The following is an 18896-nucleotide window of genomic DNA, read 5'->3' on the forward strand; positions in this document are numbered from 1 at the left end:
GTGAAATTGTGGGGAGACTTCATTGCTTGTCTCTGGCGTCACAGCGGCTTCGTAATGACTTCCCGTAGAATTGTGCCCTTATAGTTAAATTCAACTATAGTACACTCTTCAACTAAAAAATGATCCCGATATAAGATGGTTACACCGTTAATTGGTACTTACCATCTTGTAAGAAAAAGTATTTATGTGTTTCGACGATCGTGTACAAGTGATCCTTCCATGTTTCTGAGTGTCCCGAAAATAATCGAAAATTTCTAATGGGGAATAAACACCTAATAAGCCCACATTGTCCCAAACGTAATGTTAAATTTTGAATTGGGGCCAGAATAACACATTCTTAATGATAACATAAACATCTTCGACTATGCATCTAACCTCATCAATGTCCCTCTTAACAGCAGGTGATTCTCGCTCACTAATCGCAGCCAATGTTCCTCCAAAACGTGGGTCAACTTCCATGAATTCAAAGCCATCTAAAAAAAAAACTTTTAACACCATCTCCAAATTGAAGGATATGACAGAGCATTACATCCGTAAACTTCATCCCAGTTGTTATTGATAGCAGTAACAAAGTGTGCCAAGTGCGCCCAGATTTTACGGCATGCTGATTGCTCAGTATTGGAATTGTTCTTGGTCTTCGACATTTCTACGTCACTATTATTACGAATGGTACGACACAAGCGTATATCTGCAACTGTCAGACGTGATGTACGTTATTTTGTCTCTCAATCAGCATATTTATTGACAGATTCAAAGAAGCAAAAGGTGTTGTTACCAAAGTATTCATAACTTTTGTACAGCACAGACTGAGATTTACTCAACAATCACGCAGCAGGCAATCTACAATGTAATATATAATGGACAACTAAAACAGCTGAACCCACTCTTTTCTGGTTTTGTTATTACCTTAAATCACTTTACAAGAGATGTAAACCGGTAGTTTTCAGAGGTACAGATTGTATTATAGTATTTTGAAATGGGTTTAGTAAGATTGTTAATTTAGAGTATGACGCATTAAGATTGAAAAATGCAGAACCCATGGCGCTCAGAGACGAATATAAAAGGCATCCTAATTCAACAAAAATGTGTTGCATTTGTGAGAGAGAAATAACAAATCTAACGGAGTGCGACAATGATGTTCGCGTTCGTAGAGTTCACAACCAAGACCAGATACGAGGCAAGTATAGTTGCCCAAATACATATTCATCATCATCATCATTATCATCATCAGTCCCGTAGTCTGGAAGACCGCTGGGGCACCGCACAAGACCTAACAACCAGCTTCCTCCATTCCTGTAGATTTTCCGTCTTTCTCAGTGAGTCGCTCAGTGTCAAGCCTGTCCCCTCTCGAATGTTATCTTCCTACCTCTTTCTTTGCACGTCTCTCTTTCTTCTTCCTTGTACAGTGCCTTGTAGAATTGTCTTGGCAAGTCCTGATGACCGTGAGACATGCCCATACCACTGTAGTTTCCGTTTTTTCACTATGATCAGGAGGTCATTGTGAGGCCCAATGGCTTGTCTTATCCTTTGCCGTATTTCTTCTTTGGTGATATGGTCTTTGTATGTGACGCCGAGGATCTTCGGAAACATCTCATCTCTGCAGCCTGTATCCTTTTCCACAAGTCCGCTGTTATGGTCCATGATTCGCAGGCATAGAGAAATATGGAGATCACCAGTGAGTACATCAGTCTGACTTTTGAGCTGAGTGCGATGTTTTTGTCCTTCCAGATGGGCTTCTGGTTTGTCAGCGCTGCTGTTGCCTGTGCAATCCTGGAGAGTATTTCAGGCTTCGATCCTTCAACTGTTACAGTTGCCCCCAAATACTTGTAGCTGTGGATTGCTTCTAGCTTTGTACCTTGGACAGTGCTAATGCCCTTGATGTTGTTGGTCATCATTTTGGTCTTCTCTGCACTAATTTCCATGCCATAGGCTGCAGATGTTTTGTCAAGGCTCTCTACTAAGCTAGCTAATTCTTGCTCATTTCCTGCTAGTCCATCAATATCATCAGCAAAACATACGTTGGTGATTGTTCTTCCTCCGATGCTGACTGTCCCTGTATGCTTATCAAGCGCGTTTGTCATGATTCTCTCCAGAAAGATGTTGAATAGTGTAGGAGAGAGCAGACAGCCTTGTCTGACTCTGAACCAGTCCCCTATGCTGCCGTTGAAGCATACTGCACTGGTGGCCTTGTCATAGAGGTGCTCTATTACTGTGATGAGGTTGGCATTGATGTTGTACAGTCCCATGGTCGCCCACAAGTCTGCATGCCCTACCCTGTCTAAAGCCTTCTTGAAATCCACGAAGACGTGGTACAGATCTTGCTGGTGTTGGAGGTACTTCTCACACAATATCCTGAGGATGAAGATCTGCTCTGATGTGCTGCGCCCTGCTCTGAACCCCGCATGCTCCACGGCAATGATCTTTTCAGCCTGTGGTTTTAGTCTGTTCAGCAGTATCCTTAACATGACTTTGCTTGGATGGCTTATAAGACTGATTATACGGTGGCTTTGACACTGTTGCAAGTTGCCTTTCTTGGGGAGGGTGATGATCAGTGATTGGGTTAATGGCGATGGCCATACTCCTGTTTGCCTGATCTTGTTGCAGATGTTTGTGAGGGCGCTAATCATTGCTTCTCTCCCAACTTGGATTAGTTCTGCTGGGATGTTGTCCACTCCTGCTGACTTACACTTTTTCATTGATCTCACTGCGGCTTCTACTTCTTCTTGCATGATAGGGTGGTTGTCGTTGTTAGTTGCTGGAGGGACGTTCAGTACCTCTAGATCTATTGTGGCTCAGTGGTTTTAATGTTCTGCGCAGTACTCCGTCCATCTTTTCAGAATATCTTTTTCTTCTGTGAGGTAGTTTCCAGCTTTGTCCTGTAAGGAGGTAACTTGCCATTGTTTTGTGTTTGTTAGAACATGGACCAGTTGGTATGCTTTCCTGCTGTTGTCCCTTTTAAAGTTTCTCTCAATGTCTTTGGACATTTCTTCTACGCAGTTCTCTTTTGCTTTCTTCAAGCTTTTCTTGACTTCCCAGTTGACTGCCTTGTACTGCTCTGCCCCTTTTGTATCGTTCTTTTTCTTCTTCAGTTCCCTACATATTACTGTTCATTTATAAGCTGAAGGTTTAGACAATGGCGAGGCAATGTTTGCAAGGCTTACGGGACAAATAAGAGGGAAAACCTGAGAAATGAGGTCTTAGGCAGCAAGCACCTCCACCTGAAGCCGAACCCGAAGTCATAAATGCACTTGAACCAGAATCTGAACCTGGACCCTTGTACACTCATATCCGTTGGACAGAAAACAGGATACCAAAAGTCATTCATAAAGCCACACCAATTTGCCAGCGGTTACTCAAGAATAAGATCAAGCATCCAAGAACTTTTTGCAAATTGATGCTTGAACTTTGTTGCAGATACAATGTATATCATTATACATTCTGAGGTGATTTTTCACGATATCAATTCTGTGATGTAGCATGTAATTGCAAAGACAATCCTGAGAGTTACCTCGATAATCATAATCTCATAAATGAAACCAAAGAGACTCTTTGTGCACCAATTGTCGTACAGGATCGCACACTCGAGATTGCACTAGCAACACTGCGTAATTTAGTTTGCCTAAATATTCGATCGCGTTGTTCATGGGTCTTTTCGTCAGTTGGTGAAAAGATATGAGAAAGGATTTCTTTGGTGACTGCCAAAGGCAATAAAATCTAAAAATACGAACTAAAAGTCGGAGAGTCATGTCTGTGCTATTTATTATATCTCCTCAGCACACGGTTTACATTGCAGTGTCATTGCTGATATTTGTTCTTAGTTTGTATGAACATATTAATTAAATTCCTGAGGAAAAAGCAAAGGAATCTTACATGCAAGGCCCAGAGGATCTCGATACCATATCTCACCAGAAATTGTCAGGATTGAATGAATGGTTCAGCTGAACCTGACCTGCGACGTTATCAGTGGCAGTTTCGAAAGCAGAGCTTCCACGAGTGTAGCTTCATGGACATAACCTCTTAGAGTTATATAATGTTTGGGTTCTCATTTAATTTTCCACTGAGTATTTTGCTCTTTATTGCACCCCCAGAAACTCTGTATCTTCCATAGCACAATGGAAGGTTGGCAAATATTCATTTTACTCTTGCGGATCAGGACAGAAACATGCTGGGCCAGCACAGGGAGATTTTGACAATACAGCTATAATTAGAGATCGGCCTTATATTTAATGGATGTGTAATACCAATGCATGTTGTTAACACAAGAAAATCCATTTACATGACATATTATGGAACTAGCATTGGTGTTCTTCAGGGATGTTTACAAGCACACCAAAAGTGATCATGTCCTTGTTTTCACCAATTCCCAAACTATTTGAAATGCATGTTGTTCATAGACATATAAAATGTTTTTGCTGATTGGTTGAAAAATCTAGGACTGCAAGCAATTCAATCAATTCAAGATCAGCTATGATGATTAGTGACTCAAGTACCAACAAAGATGGTTCTAGTTACACTTCCATTGACAGCAACAATACCAGCCCCAATCAGTACAATCATCAATGAAGCCATTCAACAACATATAGTTGATTTAGCAAAAGGTAAAATATGAAACTAATAATGTATAAGTAAAAACAATGGCAAAATTCAAAGATACATCAATTCCCACATTTTACATTGATATGCCTGTGCTGGCAGGTTGAAGCAAAGTCAAGTTTTACTATTATTCATACCTGGCTGGGGTCCCTGATCGCTCAAAAATAGAATTACAAGTGCAGGACAAGTCTAGGTATTTTTTTTCCTTATCAGGCTTTCTTGGAAATGAATGGAAAATTCACAAGTTATGACAATAATGATTACTCAAAGTTGGTTTTGTTAACAACAGTTTCATAGCATTGTTCAACAGTCCAAGCTATGCCATTTATGGAAAGGAAAGCAATGCAATTCTCAACACTTTTGATACTTTCACAATGATTCTCACACTTGCCATATAGTGATGATTAAACAAAATCTGCAGGCCTAGCTATGATGTTTATCAAGGATACATCCAATCATGCAGATCCTCAGTCTTAAACAACTGTGTGACCTCAAGTTCAGGCAGGCACCACTGCTGTAGATTAATAAACTTTGTCCTTGGCTCTAACCGGAATTTCAACTCTGGATTTTTACTGCAATGACAACAACTTCATGAAGGCTCATTGATTTTTTCACATGCAATTCCCCCGTCACATAATTGGGTTTTGCAGATATGCCCACAAATTTACTTTTGGTGCCAAACACAGTCACATTATGGGCAATACCAATGACGCAATTCGGCATGATGGAGGAGCTGCTACTGGTTTGTTATCATTTATGAAGTCTGGAACTCCATCAGTGCTGTTGTTTCTTGCAAATGCTACATATTGCACCTGGTAACTCATATTCAGTTTACATGGCAAATAAGTATCCAATCTGGTCTTACCACACCAAAACATGTTTGTGGCATTGAAAGCTGTGATTTGAGATAATGACCAAACCCACAGTATGATGATATTTAACAAGCTAGGAGTGCATTAAGTTTCTGTGGTTAAATGGTGACCAGTAACCAACCAAAGAAATTTTGCTTGACTTTGCAGACAATTAAGTACATATCATCTAAATCTTTAACATACTGCTTTAGATTTCTTTTCTAAATATAAGCACACCAGAGATTATCTCCATCACTTGGTCTCTATTTCATTTTCTTTCTGAATGAATACTTTTAAGGTTTTATTAAACAAAATTTCAAGGCAGGCTAATATTTTCATGGAAAACCCCAATACAAATTCTATGGCTTTTTCTTGATGAAGGTTTTCATTCCAGACCAGCTCAGTTTTGAATTCTTTGACATTTTTGTTAAAGTTTGATTTCTTAGGAATTATAGTCTTCAAATTTGCAGTTGTTCTGTACCTTTCTACTTGTTGTAGTTGACTAATGAAACAGCCTATTGTCCATATAGATATTGGATTTTAACTAAAATTGAACTCAGTGATATTATTATAGACTCTCAGTTCTCTTACAAGAATTTACAGTTAGGACTGACCAGTGCCGAGAACTGAAGTACATGTAAATGCCCTTGCAATAAAATTAGGAACAATGTTACTTTCACAACCTGTAGTGGTCACATTCATCCATTCTATTTTTCAATATGCCACATGTCCTATTTGGTCCTTAGTAACTGCATTTGGAGGTAATATGTCCTGAACAGATAGACTGGCAAAGTGTTGTCTGAGGTGTTTCAATCCACGCTGAGTGTTTTTGTGGTCATATCTTTCTTTATTTAACTCCTCTGTCAGTTTCTTTACTTCTTGCTGTAAATCAAATATCTTCTGTTGGCATTTTGTTTTCACACTTTCAACTGCTGTCAATTTTTCAGCAAGTGCCACCTGTTTCAAATTGTCTAGTTTCATCTGAATTACCTCCCTTTCTAATCTCTGTTTATCCATGGCAACATGGTTATCATATACTTCTTGCATCATCTCAGCCTTCTCAAGTTTAAGGTCTTTTAACACTTCTTCAAAAGCACCACACTTTGCAAGAGCTAAATCTAATTCAGACTGCAAAGAATCACAATGAATTTTCAATCTTGCATTAGCCTTCTTTACTTCCAATAATTCCCCTTTCTGTTTTTGCATGACCTTTCCCTGACCAGAGACCTTTTCCTCCAACTCTTTGTTTCTTGTCTCTAACTCTCGCACATGAACTGAGAGTTCCACATTTTGTTTCTTGATAGCTTTGAAGACCTGCCTAAGGACAGCAATCTCTTCCGAGTTCCAGATACAGGAATCATTTAGATCAATATCATTTTTGCTCATTTGAAGCGGTGAACCTAGAAATACAAAGTAGTCAAATATAAACAAAAGCAATTTATATCTTGCCTGCTCTAGAAAAATAATTATGAAGGTACCATCATTACAACAGACCTATGTTTGCCTACTCGTTCAGTGCCTTAGCTAGTAATGCTTTTAAGAGGAGTACATTTTACAAAAAGGTATTTTTTCCAGATGAGGAGGCATGTTGCATCCATTTTGTCTTTAGGTGACAAACAGAAGACGAGGAGAGCACATTAAAAATGTACATAGTATTGTTCTGATGAAGAGGTCTTGTGATCTCATGAGGGGCAGACAGGAGTGAAGGACTGTTGAGGAGAGGTCATAATAGGACAAGAGGTTGCATTTGACTGACGATTTGTCAGAACCAAGCAAACTAAGTCTGCTCATTACTTATGAAATTTATGTAAAACCAGGCTTTTATTTGAAAAACTGTATCACTTTACAGGGTATATATTTGGTCAATATTTAATGATCATTACAATTCCGATGATAAATGAAGTTATTTAACTTTGAATTTATACATTTTATATTGTGCCACCTGTTTAGGCCATTCAAATTAAGGCAGCAGCTGTCCTCATGGTCTGACAGACTTAATACCACAGTCAGTACCACATATCCATAAAAACATACCAATCACTGCCCAGGATAGGACTGTCTAATAGTTTTTGGACTTTATGCAACTGACTGACTGCTGATGGAAGATATCTGCAAGGTTTCTTTATCACCAAAAAAGGATGCCACCTCAGCCCAGATGGCTGGCATACAATACATCCAAGCACAACTACAATGAGAAAAGTGGACTGTAAGAGACGATTCTTGTGTACCTGTTTACAAGACAATCCTTCGAGATACACTGTATGACTCAATGGTGTTAGACCTATTACCTACTACAACCAGGGAAAGTATAAAACTGATATTTTTGTAGTTACAATAATCAAAATCTGTAAAACACTGTAAAATCATGTTTTTGGATGATTCAATTTGGTTATGATCATTGGTAATAAATATCCACAAGGTTAGATCTGGCACAATCAGTATGGTAAACAACATGATCAAAACCAAATAGTGTCCCGATGAAATTATCCATTTCTTCTAGACTTTGAAATGGTATCTTCACAAATATTTACCATATTTAAAGCAGAAACATAATTATTCAGTCTTTCTCTGTGTGAAAAAGTAGGGTTAAAATATGTCTTCATATTTTCTTTAAAGCAGGGATAAAGTAAGCCAACCATTTTAAAAAAAAGTAGTGATACAGTATGCCTAACTTTTAAAAAACATCTGGGAAAACTGAGATATACTTACAAAGAAATGCAGTATGTAATTTATGTAAATTACTGAAAAATAAAACCTTTATGTGACCTATCCTCATAAAATAATTGAACAGCAGGTTCTTACTCATATTATCTGTTTTTTAAGTTCAGGTACCGTTATCTTCTTAAATAATTAATTCCAAATCACGGAGACAATTATCTGAATTTAATTTGCTACGTTTATTTATACAGTGTGTATTTTCAACATCAAACTGAAGAAGAAAAAGAAAACAAAGTAGGAATAGTGGGGTCATTTGAAAATGAGTAGGAAAAACAACAAAAATGTCTGAAAAAGTAGCAAAAGTTGGAAAAACTGGGACAACTGGAAAGACTGTCAGTGGTTGATTTACGTTAGATTTGGACAGCTCACGAATAATACAGTAAGGGCTGAGATGTAAATGTCTAGCCTCAATGCTACTGAACCTACTCCTACAGCAAAGTGGAAAACTTTTTTAAAATACAAATTTGTGGATCCTCAACAACTATTACAAGTTTTTTGTAAGCCCTAAAGACCTCAATCCTTTTTCTTAAACACAAATTTCTGCATACTCTATACATATTCAAACTTTCTGTAAGCACTTCTAGCACATCACAGACCACTAAATGCTGGTCATGGTTCCTTAGTGTTCTCAGGTTGTGAATCACTTGGACCCTCAATAATTTCAGTAATTATAAACAGAATGAATTTTATGATTTCCACAACGAAGCTTTCAGTGTCGAACCGCTAGGGAGAGCTTTGATATTTATAAACGGATTTCCAGTAAATTGGTATGAAATTATGTGGCTTTCATCTTTCTGACATTGTTTATTAGAGGGTGACTTTAAATAGAATACAGCTTAGTTTGTTTATTAGAGGGTGACTTTAAATAGAATAGAGATTAGTTTTAATTCTAGGTAATCAATTATGGAAGGTCAATTGTCTATGTGATTATCCATTAAGCTTACTAAGCACAAAAAGGGCACCAGAAAAAAATTCAAATTAATTGTTGTTGATTAAATTGAATTAATTATATATGACCATTTTGATCTGCATGTACCAGTCTTTTGATTTGGAATGATGGCAACACTTGTATTTTCCCACCTTTTTAGCTTTTAATATTGTATGTTGAGTTTCACATTTGGTGGTGGTGGGGTTTGCACCATAATATTTTCAGTGCTTATGGCCCTGGTTGACCTTAATTCGGCACTGTATGTAGGATACCTATTTCTGTGAAACAAAAACATAATGATGCAACTGCGATGACAATCTGAATCCCCTCAGATCAACCTACATGATTAAAAACTGACCACAAATGTCATTTTTGTTCTAAAAAGCACGAAAAAACTGACTCCAATGAACAAAAAGACTTTTGAATACCTCCTGATCTTTGTGTATCCTCATCCATTTGCTTCTGACAATCATCCTCTCCTTTTGCCCGTTTCCATTTCTGTACCCTCATTTCCTCATCCAGAACAGTCATCATGTGGACCTTCCTGTACACATTCCTTATGGCATCAGCATCAAAAGGTGCTACGTAATGAACTTTTGACTGAATACTTGACTCCTCATTAACAGGAGTGTCCTTGTTTAACAAGCTCTCAACTGTTATACCAAAGTGTGGTTCAAAAAGTTCTCCCACCCAGTCATGCCATTCTTGCTTAGCTTGTTCTGGATCATTCATTTTCTATGCCTAAAATAAGAGGTCTAAAATTAGATTCATAACTAAGAAAATGAAAAATTTCTTATCTTGTAAAGCTGAAAAATAATGACAAGCAACATACATTTCCTATCCATATTCTACACATACTTATTTCCTTTACCCCACATTCTACATACTTATTTCCTATACCCCACATTCTACATACTTATTTCCTATACCCCACTTTCTACACATACTTATTTCCTATACCCCAGATTCTATACATACTTATTTCCTATACCCCACATTCTACATACTTATTTCCTATACCCCACATTCTACACATACTTATTTCCTATACCCTGCATTCTACACATACTTATTTCCTATACCCCACATTCTACACATACTTATTTCCTATACCACACATTCTACACATACTTATTTCCTACACCCCAGATTCTATACATACTTATTTCCTATACCCCACATTCTACACATACCTATTTCCTATACCCCACATTCTACACATCTTAATTTCTATACCCCACATCCTATACATACTTATATCCTGCACCGCACATTCTACACATCTTAATTCCTATACCCCACTTTCTACACATACTTATTTCCTATACCCCACTTTCAACACATACTTATTTCCTATACACCACTTTCTACACATACTTATTTCCTATACCCCTCATTCTACACATACTTATTTGCTATACCCCTCATTCTACACATACTTATTTCCTATACCCCACTTTCTACATATACAAATAATTCCTATCACAATTTTTATACATACATCATTTCCTATACCCATTCTACATGTACATGTATGTTTATGCAGTCCCCCTTTTCACATATACAGTACTTCATATGCTCCTTTTTCATGTACATGGATTTTTCTGTTACCCCATTCTACATATAGATGTTTCTCCTATCCCCATTATGGGTGTATTTTTGCAGAAATGAAAATGCCTCACATTGTACAGTGGAGTAATCTGTGCAATTAAGAGGGACACAAATCAAAGTGAGTGTTTATATTATCATTTCATCTGACGGTAAAAGTAAAAATCATGAACAGATTACAAATTCCAAAAATTCAATGATGTCAATTAAACGGTTATGAAATTTTTGCAACATAAAAAAGTCACCAGAAATAAAACAATTCTTTTCTGGGGTCTAAAGAGTCTGTCAATCACCGCAAAATCTGGATAATATGCACATATTTGAAAATAAATGTACGTGTATATTGAAAACAAGCATTACCACACATTCAGGTATTTTTTTAAAAAAATATTACAAGTGCATATACATCTGTACAAGATAAGGCATTAACTAATTCAGGTATAAGGTACAGCATTCCATACCAACAATGTTTCTGAGGATGAAGAAAATCTTTTTTAATTCTTTTTTTGTCATCCTGTGGCCAGGATTTTGAAACAGCTCATACATCGCTGCCTGACATAGACTACTAGGCTTTTTATACTTTCTGCTTTACTAATTTTTAGACCATCTCACTCCCACTCTTTTAATTAAATTTCTCACAGTATAATAAACTGAATATGCCCTCTCAATCCCAATTTTTTTTTACATATAAGTAAAGTGGTACTTAATAAGTTTAAAATAGTAAATGCTGATGGATTATGCAAATTAGAAACTGGACAATAATGTAAGTACACTTGGTCTTGGTCTTAAAAATAACACTAGCTGCATCAGACATGACATGCTATCTCTACAATACTACATGTAATTTCTTTCATCATTGACAGTAATATCAATTATATGGTGACACCACATGGAAATAATTACTGCAAAGAACCCACCACTTCATGATCATTACTGATTCTTGACCATGAGCATTATTGTTTTAAGCTGATTACATTAACTGAATAGTTTTACTTTGCAATTTCAAAAATAATGCACAGAATTGAAACAGGAATAAATAACTTGTTCTATGTGGAAATTAGTTGTTGTTGTTGTTGTTGGGTTTAACGCCATTTTCAGAACATGATAGGTTATGCATGGTGGCCAGTATTAATGGTGGAGAAAGAACCTGGAAAACCCTGGGAAGAACCACCGACCCACGAGAAGCTACTGGCAAGCTTTCCCACATACCCACATTGGCTGGAAATTAGTATGTACTCTCTAAAGTGTATGCTGACATAGTCATGTAGGGACATTTACTCAAACTAAATATTGTAACATTTAATACTATTATAGTTTAACCAAAGTCAATTCAATCCTGCCTCTTGAATGCTCTGCAAATGAAATTTAAAAAAAAAAACCATCAAGACAAAAATTGATGATTGGAATGGAATTTTACACTGGTGGGCAACTATCAAACTGAGTCAAGAAAAGATGTAGTATTTAATCATAACATATAAAGGAGTAGCAGAATCTTTGTCCACGTGCTCTCATTGTGAAATTGCCGAAAATGACATTATATCCGGTTGACCTATCAGTTGACCTCATCCAAATGTGTTCAAGCACTTGATTTACAAATATGTATTTCTTGGGGGCAGGTATATAATGACTTTGCAGGGAAAACAGATTTTTGAGGATTGAGGTAAAGCAAATAATTGCTATTTAAAGGTATGTACAATCAAATTCTAAAATATGTGATCTTTTTGGAAAAATTTTTAACAAAGCTTTAACAATTTTTCAGTCATATTGCTACAGTGTCTGCAATGTGGCAGTTTATAGTGATGTCTAGCACTGGAGCATCATGCCACAGACACGTAACATGATGTCCCACCCAGTCACATTATCCTGACACCAGGCCGACCAGTCCTAACACTAACCTTTTAATGCTGAGTGCCAGGTGAGGCAACTGTTAGTACAATTTTTGTAAGTCTTTGGTATGACTTGGCCAGGGATTGAACCCACGACCTCTCGCATACGAGGCGGACGCTCTAACCACTAGGCCAACTGAGCAGTCTAAAATATGACACCCATTACTAAAACAGTCAGTACTGAAAGCTTACATGACCTGTATGACATGTTGTAAAATATTTGTCAATGTGGTCATATAGGTACTCAAATTAAATTAATAATTATTTGTTCCAAAATTTCAGTAACAAATTCTTTAATAGAAGTCTTTTCAATATAGGACTAAATGATCATAGTTGGGTATTTATCGATGAGTAAATTTTACCTAATCACTCACAAAGTAAATAAAGTTAGAAGGACTTTATGTTAACTTTGTAAGTGATTAGGTAAACTTTACACATTGATAAATACCCAACCATGATCATTTAATCCTTTTAATTCCAATTTACTTCCTTTCTAACATGAGATCAGCGTATTTAATCAACAAAATATTCACTTGTAAGTAGATAGAAAAAAAAATTCTCATTAGCCTCTTAACTGCGACAGAATACATTGTACATAGCCCAATCTTCGCTAGCCAAGATTCGTTGATATTTTATACAGTGATATGGGGTAGAATGCCATAGAAGGTCATGCCAGTGATATATTGTTATGATCATTATTTTAATATATAAAATACGGTTGTTGCAGTTAAACCCGTATCTTCAGTATGTTGTATCTTTGAGGCATGAACAGTGTAAAAATAATTGGATCAAATCTTCCGTCAAAAAGAATTTTTAGTCACAAACAACACAGATATTTATATGTATTCTGAATTATCATACAAATATGATCAGTTCATTTAGCATCAATGGATAATGTTAGTCCAAAGTGTCTATTACTTGGACCAGGAAGCAAATGCATATTGTCAAAAGAGATCTTCGGATAAGAAAAGCCGGTCTGCCTGTTTGTAATTAATGTCCTTTTCTGAAGTGTTGAACAAAAAAAGCATGTCATTTATCCATGCAGCAAGTTTTGTCAAGATCAATGTATAATCCTTTGCACTTGTGGTGGGTCTGTAGAAGAAGTCACAACAAAAGTAATAAGTATCATCAGCAAATAGTATCACTTGTCAATTAAAGTGGACTGCTTTATCGCTGACATAAAAATAATAGTAAACACTCTAGCACAGAACCTTGGGGAACCCCAGATACTTTACATTTTGATTTTACTTACTGTGAAAAATAGCTCCAGGTGTCAATAATAAGAGTCTCTACTTGCGTTTCCTACCTTTATATTATCATTTTATCCACAAATGAATAAAATAATTAATCCAACTTCAGAGACATAAAAAAAGAGAAACAAAGAAACAACACTATTTAGAACCGAGACAAATACCGGTAAGTATCTAATGAGTATAATGATGCGTGCAGACATATGTATGTATGTATGTATACATGCATGCATGTATGTATGTGCACTCAAGCTGGGGAGTTTTGTGAATATGGTCTCAGATGTATTTTGCTCTGTTTCCCTTTCTCCCTTTCTGACATTTATTTTGTTTTCATACAAGAGACAGGGAGAGAGAAAGACACACACACTCTATTATTTTTCTTGTCTGAAGAAAAAGATATTGGTAAAACTACTGTTAAGTTGGGTCGAACTGTCTTTCAAGTTGGAGCGAATTGTCTTTCAAGTTGGGCCAAAATGTCTTTGGGCTGAACTGTCTATAATCCGGGGCCAGGTACTAAACTTGGTCAAGAAAAGAGGATGTTGGGTTTATTATATCAAAGAACATGAATTTGTTTTCAATACATGCAGCTTTCATTGTGATACTATAGTACAAGCATTCAATCCAGTTTGTATTGGACCTTTAGGATGACCTCATCCAAAAATTTCCATATAATTTGACATTGATTTTGCCATATACTCTGGACATGTAATCTTTTATCTTCCAAAAGGAATATGAATGAATGAGGATCCAAATAAAGCGAATAATTTACACTTAAGCAAATGTGTAATCAAACTGTAAAAAAAATTAAAACAAGAGAGCCACCTATCACTGAAACAGTCAGGTCTGAACACCTACGTGACCTGTGTGCCATTTACTACAGTATAATGTAGTTAGTCCTAGAATGTAAGACATAGCACATGTTGTTTTTGTTTTAGTGCTATGTCTTACTATCCAAATAACGACCTTGTATATAGCCTGTTGACATCGGAATGTGTGGTCTAAGTTTCAGAAATATCTCAAACACCTGGCCACCTATTTCACTAATTTATGTGTACTCAATATACTTACTGTGCTGTCTTTATCCTTGCAGAATGAAAATATGACACTAGCAAATGGATGCAATTTCATGTTCAAATGATATTAACATTTGAATTTGTTGCAGTGCGATGGTAGTCAAGGTATGGCAAAGTATGTTTAAGTAGGTTCATGTGGTGGATATGTTTCTTGAACGAAATGAAACATTGCTTACAGTTCCAATAGGCATAATATAGTTTTATTCGTTTTGTTAAAGAATAATATTCAACTTAACCTTATTTCGGCATTATTAGCTTTCATCACTTTCCAGCCAACTGAAATGTAGGCCAACGAAACTTAAAAACAGGTCCATTTCTTTTGTGGGAATTTGAATTTATTAGAGAAAAGACATCAGGGTAAGTAAAACCTGGCAAAAACATACTTAACTTTGTAGAACATCACTGTTATTGGTTGCCAGTTGTGTGATATTCCTGAAAATTTGACTTTCGTTACACTGTTAGTCGACATTAAAACTCGCTACACAGCGCCGTTAGTTAGGCAGTAAGACCCATACCCGTCCCCCAACAAAAATACCAGGTGATGTGTCTTACGTTGTAGGACTAACTGTAGGGTATAAGAACCACCAAGAGAAACTCGAATGCAGAGGTGTCTCTATACGGTTCAGATATTATGGTTTCTGCTTCAAGTTTTTTTCCATGCCTGAAAAAAAAATCATATTCGTTCTTATTTCTATAGCACTGTTACTGGATAATTACGTTCAAAAGTATGGTCGTTGAAAATTGCCTTTCGGCGTTGTTAGCAACAGCGAGAAAACGATATTACAGACAAAACACAGCTATCCATATTGTTAACTATATTTGGAATAAATATCAAGCTTGTAAAATTACTATGCCGTGGTACGGTTTTCGTGGCAGAGAATCGTCTAAAATGTATTTTCTTTATCACAAGTTTTTCTTTTCCTGAAATGAAACGGGCGCAGACATATTGTTTACGTCATACACATGTTTATCATTGATTGGCTACCAGACCTTGTATGTCCTTTCCTGGGAAGGTGCGACAGACTGGTTTTCATTGTAAAATCCTTGCTTCTAATCGTTATTTCTAGGTTACACTGTATGAATGGAACCATTCTTGTAAAAGAAGGAGAGCTGTTGAGTCGACATGGCTGGTAGAGGTATGTGCTTAAAATTCGTCTATTTGCAATGGTTTTGCTTGTTTACATACAGGCTATAGTAAACTTATTTCTTTTGAATTCTTCTCTAATCTGGTATACAATAATTCAGCAACAGACAGAAATATGTATTTTGCATGAAGCATTAAATACCAGCGCTGTCAATTTTCCCCAAGAGGTACCAGTCCCGGACGAATAAAATTCAATGTCACTCAGGGTTACACTCAGGGTCATCCTGCACCGGCAACCGAACATGTGCGCAAGTTGAGGCCACGTATCTTACATGGCGTGCTGCTGTAATTTTAATGACCATGTTAAAAATGGTTAAAATAATAAAATATTAGACTATCGACATGTGGGTTTCTGACACGGTTGAGTGACACACCCACTTTTAGCATTGACATACTTCACGGTACAAGCACTGAAACTGAAAGCAGGAAACTAATATTACCCACCCGTACTCCCAATTGACAGTTACTTGGAAAAGGGGGGGGGGGAGGAGGGGGTATTATCATTAGTTTCCCGCTTTGAACTGATCAAATCGAATGCCCGTGTATCGCGGTTGTCATTCCCAGCATTTATTAGGGAGGGAAGAGGGATAGGTTGGGTCAGGGGGAGAAAGAGAGGAATGTCGGAGGAATCATTGATTGCGTAAGAAGTGACCAAATTAACCTGAAGTATTAAAACTCGTTAGTTCTGGATTATACAGGTGGAAGTGAAGAGCCCTTGTCCTTAAACTACTCAAGTCAAGGATCTGTCTTTAGCAGCAGCGGATAATTGTTTTCTCAGAATTTTAGAATAAATAACATCTGAATGATTTCTGCATAATTATGTGTGCTGAATTCAAAATTGAACTGAACTTTATATCTTTTCAGAGGAAGCATTCAAACACTTGCAATATCCACATTTGTAATATTGGGTTTGGTCACATTGCAAAGTCCTGACCTCGTGTTATTTCAACCTGAAATTTACATATTTCTTACATGTGGTTATATAGAAATTTTGGGTGAGCATTCAGCTATAAGAACAAATAGACTATACTTATGTTCCAGGTACATCTGAAAGTCTTTCCATGCCTTTTTATCAAGTGCCCCTTCCCAACATGTTAGTATGACATTATATTCTTGAGGCATATACGTGCTGAAATTAAATGTTACTCTTACAATCTAATTTTTTAAAATTTGACATTGAACTCCTTTTCGTGATATATTAAAAAATAAATTCACAGCATGCATTCAAATACATGCACCATTTTAATATAGGTCAGTTGTCTCAGTGTGTATAATCTTGACCTCATGGCTATTTCAAGCTGAAATTGCATATTTCTTACATATGGTAATACGTAAATGTTTTGTGAACAAACAACTTCAATAATAAATTCACTTTTTTCACGCCACGCCATTTTTGCATGAAATACCATAATGACAAGTCATACATAAGTTGAAATTGCATCTTACATAATCATTATAGTGTGTTTGTACACATATATGCTTATCTGAAATAACAGTTTAGTAAACAACAGTTACTACTTTAGAATTTAATTATGATAGAAAATTTGTCAGTTTTCATATCTATAAAATTATAATAAAAAATAAAGAAACAGAAGAATAATCTACATTGAATGCTTCCACACTTCTGCAAAGGATATCCACCTCTCCAAATTCTGCACTATTTTTCACTCCATTATGTCTGCTAGGTATGCTATCTATACTACGTTCCCATTTTGTATATCAAACTTGTATCTTGTGAGTGTTGACACCCTTCAACTCTCTCAGCATATTAGCTGGTTTGAACTTTAAGGTGACACCCTGGTGTTCCGAATAAAATGTGTTTTTGGTGTAGGTTTTCTGTGTCCACCCATAAGTGTTATAAGTTTTTGTGACTTAAATGAAATTTAATTAATTAAATTTGTTTTTATTCATCAAATTCTTATCCCAAAGGAAGCTTGATGTGGTGTACTCCCTTCCCTCTGGCAGTGGGCCTGGTTTGTATCCCCATCTGCTTGGAATCTTTGATTGTACTACCCCCCCCCCCCAACTGTATTATCATGTCCTAGAGTTGGTATTATCCTCCATTGATGCCAGTCAAGTAGTTTTCCGAAGTGACTTTGCCAGAGTTGATTTTGTCCATGTGTAGTGTTATTTGGTGATTGCTTCTGTTGGATGATTCCTTTGTTGTTTGGACAGCATTTATTAGATCAAATTGGCCATAGTTGTTTTCCTTATGTAAACCTAACTGTACAGATAGAATTTGGAATATTATTTTTAAGCCATAACTAAATTTAAGTATGAGAATAAATAAGGTGTCTAAGTGTATTATGTTTGTTTTGTGAGTGTTTTGCATACTGTTATTATATATTCTAGTTATTCTGTATGCTTTAGCATACTGTTTTCCAATTGTTTCTTTGCACCTTGGTGCTAGGTTTAATTTAATCTTGAATATCAAAATTGTTTTGTAATTAAACGAGTTAGGTTTTTGTCTAGTTCATGGTGTGTTTTTTGAGTTATAGTTCCTCTTTGGTCCTGGTCTTTACTTGTTTCCCCAGAACTTTTAGTAATCTAGTTTCGTCTGGTAGCTCATCTAAGAGCTGGAAATGTAGTACCCTATAAACCATGGAGTTTCATGCTGAGAGGTTCTTGGGTTCCCCCACCCTCCCATAATCGGATAGTTATGTCCCTTTATAACAACTGACTCTTTAAAAGCCTGGGGTCACTCTTTAAAAGCCTGGGGGCACTCTTTAAAAGCCTGGGGTCACTCTTTAAAAGCCTGGGGGCACTCTTTAAAAGCCTGGGGTCACTCTTTAAAAGCCTGGGGGCACTTTCTGTTCGCAGATTCTTTGTTGGGTGAACTATTTCT

General features: G+C 36.5%; 2 protein-coding genes across 5 annotated transcripts in view; one reads left to right on the forward strand and one right to left on the reverse strand.

Annotated features, from left to right (window-relative positions):
* Positions 1 to 3741: 3741 nt before the first annotated feature.
* LOC149798547 (uncharacterized) lies at positions 3742 to 16003 on the reverse strand. Of its 4 annotated transcripts, XM_089957355.1 has the most exons (4): positions 15757 to 15869; positions 15460 to 15568; positions 9519 to 9831; positions 3742 to 6844 (listed from the first exon to the last, which is right to left on the reverse strand). In XM_089957355.1, exons 3-4 carry the CDS (start codon positions 9820 to 9822, stop codon positions 6159 to 6161), a joined length of 990 nt encoding a protein of 329 aa, XP_089813481.1. In that variant the 5' UTR covers positions 9823 to 9831; positions 15460 to 15568; positions 15757 to 15869; the 3' UTR covers positions 3742 to 6158. The 4 variants fall into 4 exon arrangements, with proteins under 4 accessions (XP_089813481.1, XP_089813483.1, XP_089813480.1 ...); XM_089957357.1 differs by lacking the exons at positions 15460 to 15568; positions 15757 to 15869 and adding an exon at positions 15898 to 16003; XM_089957354.1 differs by lacking the exon at positions 15460 to 15568 and having other exon boundaries at positions 15757 to 15883.
* The window catches only part of LOC149798548 (uncharacterized), a 134663-nt gene continuing 131682 nt past the window's right edge, over positions 15916 to 18896 (forward strand). The window contains exon 1 of the mRNA XM_089957353.1: positions 15916 to 16043. Within this exon, the coding sequence (XP_089813479.1) occupies positions 16031 to 16043 (13 nt within the window). The 5' untranslated portion in view covers positions 15916 to 16030. The remainder of the gene's footprint in view (positions 16044 to 18896) is intronic.

Source organism: Sinohyriopsis cumingii, chromosome 5, assembly GCF_028554795.1.
Source record: "Sinohyriopsis cumingii isolate HCF-2022 chromosome 5, ASM2855479v2, whole genome shotgun sequence".
NCBI lineage: Eukaryota > Metazoa > Mollusca > Bivalvia > Unionida > Unionidae > Sinohyriopsis > Sinohyriopsis cumingii.